At 39.3% G+C, this 3,607-nt stretch overlaps 1 protein-coding gene across 1 annotated transcript in view; it reads left to right on the top strand.

Annotated features, from left to right (window-relative positions):
• Window positions 1-77: 77 nt before the first annotated feature.
• Window positions 78-3,607, top strand: part of DIMT1 (DIM1 dimethyladenosine transferase 1 homolog (S. cerevisiae)) — a gene marked incomplete at its 5' end in the record, with an annotated part of 13,872 nt that continues 10,342 nt past the window's right edge. Inside the window, 8 exons of the mRNA XM_009320834.1 lie at window positions 78-164; window positions 559-620; window positions 730-823; window positions 912-961; window positions 1,815-1,938; window positions 2,050-2,142; window positions 2,897-2,961; window positions 3,260-3,323. Coding sequence (XP_009319109.1) covers window positions 78-164; window positions 559-620; window positions 730-823; window positions 912-961; window positions 1,815-1,938; window positions 2,050-2,142; window positions 2,897-2,961; window positions 3,260-3,323 — 639 coding nt within the window. The remainder of the gene's footprint in view (window positions 165-558; window positions 621-729; window positions 824-911; window positions 962-1,814; window positions 1,939-2,049; window positions 2,143-2,896; window positions 2,962-3,259; window positions 3,324-3,607) is intronic.

Genomic DNA, 3,607 nt, shown 5'->3' with positions numbered 1-3,607 from the left:
CATGCCTTTTGTTTTAAAATTAAATGGTTGCTTGAAATTGGTTCTAGAAGAGTAACTGAAATGCCGTTTGTTCTTAGGCGGCCCTACGACGCACGGATGTCATTCTGGAAGTAGGCCCGGGAACCGGGAACCTGACAGTAAAGATGTTAGAGAAAGTAAAAAAAGTGAGTGTGAATTCCCCCCCCCCTCCCTCCCCCCCTTCCCCAGATCAAACCACATTGTGCCTTAGATTACGGCAAGCAGAACGATCTTCATCCGCTTGATTCACATAAGTAGAATTACTCTATGGAATATTTTTCTTAACACTTGCATAACTCCAGCGGTTTTTTAGCTGTTCATGTAAATCTTGTGCGGTTTTTATTAAACTGTATTGCTGTTGTCCATTCACATGGTAAGTCTTGCATGTTTTTGGGGAGGGAGGAAAGTGCATAGCCAAATAGGGAATTTTTAAGAATTATTTAAACCTGTAGCAATAGATTCAGGGCTTTTTTACAATTGACATTTTAGTCCCAGTTAGGAGGAGTTGTATAAAGTTGCAAATATATACTTTGTTTTCAGGTTATTGCTTGTGAAATTGACCCCAGACTTGTTGGTGAACTTCAGAAGAGAGTCCAGGGCACGTAAGTATCAACTGTGGAGATAGCGAGCACTTAAAGCAGTGAAGCTGCTGCGGCAGAAACTTTGGCGACATGCTCCTCTGAGGATAACCAACAGTGTATTTCCCCCCAGGTGTCTGGCAAACAAACTGGAAATCAAGGTTGGAGATATCTTGAAGACAGACTTACCATTCTTTGATGCATGCGTGGCTAACTTGCCTTACCAGGTATAGGCTAAACAACATGGCAAAACTTTTTTTTTTTTAAATGGTAATCGCCCAGAAATTATAATAATGTTATTACTCTTTTCCTCAGATTTCTTCACCTTTCGTTTTCAAGTTGTTGCTTCATAGGCCTTTTTTCAGGTATGTGGAAGAACAGAGCTCTGTATTACCTGACAGAAAAAAAACCAGTTTTAAAAATATTCCCAAATCAATTTTTTTTAGTTCTTAAATACCAGTTTGAGGGATCAGAGCTGCACCAAGATTTTTCTGTAATATGAAAACTGCCAGTGCCTGGAAATTAGTTTATGTCAGTGTATTAAGCATGAGGAGAAAATTCAGTCTTGGCATCAGTGAGTGTCCGGCTGATGAGAACAGGAGTTGCACCTCTTTACACTAGTGTTTTAACTAATTGTTATTCCAGGGATAAGTAGGGCATCGCAGCATTTCAGATGCCTTCCTACCTTAGAAAGGAAGGGTGGAAAGGGTAGGATCGAAGCCAAGACGCTTCCTGTTGCCTGGTCCAAAAGTATAACTGCCTTATGTAAGGAGGTACTTCTGTGTACTGCTGACTGTACTGTCAGCAGTTCTTGACTTCTCTCACTGAAGTGCTAATGTTAGTGACATTACTGGTCAATTTTTGGAGCTAGAGAGTTTCGATTTGAAGGACTCATCGTAGAATTATTCAAAATTATTTGTTACAGGTGGGCACAAAACTCTGAGGCAAGCCTCTGTCTCTTTGATCCTGATCCATTTAGCAGTATAAAGAATCAAATTCTATTGTAGTTTTAAGGAGATTCAGATGGTTTCACCAAGTTTTCTGTTTTGTTTCTTTTTTTTAACACACTCAGGGCTAATTAAGGCAGAGTTTGTTTATGAAAAACTTTTATTGCTTCTAAGCGCTGAGGCAAATCCTGTGTTTTCCAAGCGTGTTACCTGGCTTTTGACATAAAAGTTGATTACTTAGAATTAATTTTCTCATTTCTGTTATTCTCAGGTGTGCAATACTTATGTTTCAAAGGGAATTTGCACTTCGTTTGGTTGCAAAACCAGGAACTAAACTATACTGCAGACTCTCTATTAACACTCAGTTACTGGCTCGAGTGGACCATCTGATGAAGGTACGTCATTCTGCGTTAGCTAGCAGAGCTATCAAAGACAGAAGAATGTTTCTAGGAATGTGAGGATTTGCTGCTTATTCATTCACCTGCCTGACCTCTCCTGACTAACAGGTTGGAAAGAACAACTTCAGGCCTCCTCCCAAAGTTGAATCCAGCGTTGTCAGAATAGAGCCAAAGAACCCACCACCACCTATCAATTTCCAGGTGAGCATTGCATACTCTAACAACAATGTGATAATACTTAATTCAATTTTTCTTCTCACTATTACTCAGTTCCATGTGCTGTTTTTACTAAGTACCAGCTATTCATTGGCATTTACACAATTCCAAAATACTTACTCCTCTGTTGATCAGGCTTGCATTAGGACGTTACCTGAACGTGCCACCATCAATTCGGGTGCAGCTTTGTTTACAGTATTTCTGACAAGACTGAGGTACCACCTCCGTGTCAGTTGGAGAGTTGCTAGTAATAATGTCCCTTTCATCGTGGTTTGTATCTCCCAGAGACCATTCTGGCTGATGACTTTGTTGGTTATGATCGAAGGCGTATCTATGGGAAGTCTGATCTTCAGATGAGTGGGTATAATCTCAGAAGATAGATGTTACAGGATAGTATTCTTGAAGTTAATTTTTAAAACGCTTTGATCTTCAAGACTATCTCAGCTTTGCCCAAGGTTAGCCGGATTTTGTTGCAAGTATCTGCCTTCTCAGCACATAAGATCTGGCCAGTGGTGCCTAGGCACGAAAAAGAACAATTCAAAGATTTTTGTGGGTGAAGCATTTTCTCCTACATTCGTATTGCTTTGTCCAAGACAGGACTGGTTTTGTAATGTTTAGAAAGATATTTTCCTGAAAGATTTTTCTTTTGTGTTCAATATTGTTGTGAAATTGTCAGTAGTGACTGTTCTTGCTTGCAGTAGCTGTTCCTTTCTGTAAATTCTGAAATTTTTAATTTCAGGAGTGGGATGGTCTGGTAAGGATAGCCTTTGTTAGGAAAAACAAGACACTCTCTGCAGCATTTAAGTAAGTAGCTTCTATTAAAGGAAATCTTTTCAAAGTTTGAGAGTCCATCCAGTTAACCATTTTTTTTTGTGCAAATGCGTAGCAGTGTTGTATGCATGCATGCATGCTGGAGGATAAACCATGATGGAGGATTTATACTGAGGTCACAAGCTTTTTCTTTCAGAAGAAGACTAGGCAGCTGTTTAAAAAGAACAGCTCTGTATAGTCGTTACAGTTTTTCTAGTAAAGATTAACAACCGATCAAGTCAAAAAAACTAGTTAAAGCTCAATTTTCATTCTGAACTTGTATTTCTTTCAGGTCAAGTGCTGTAGAGCAGTTGCTGGATCATAATTACCGAATTCATTGTTCCTTACATAATACAGTAAGTTCCTTTTTAATATATTAAATTCTCTTTCTGTGTACTGTGACCTACATACTGACTTTTATAGGAGTAAAAATCAACATTGAAAAGCTTAACATAGAATCATAGAATCATAGAATCATTAAGGTTGGAAGAGACCTCCAAGATCATCGAGTCCAACTGTCAACCCAACACCACCATGCCCACTAAACCATGTCCCTAAGCGCCTCATCTACCCATCTTTTAAATACTTCCGGGGAAGGTGACTCAACCCCTTCCCTGGGCAGCCTGTTCCAATGTTTAAC

Source organism: Pygoscelis adeliae, unplaced genomic scaffold, assembly GCF_000699105.1.
Source record: "Pygoscelis adeliae isolate BGI_AS28 unplaced genomic scaffold, ASM69910v1 Scaffold540, whole genome shotgun sequence".
Lineage (NCBI taxonomy): Eukaryota > Metazoa > Chordata > Aves > Sphenisciformes > Spheniscidae > Pygoscelis > Pygoscelis adeliae.
Note: the sequence above shows the minus strand (reverse complement) of the source record. Positions and strands in the feature narration are given on the sequence as shown.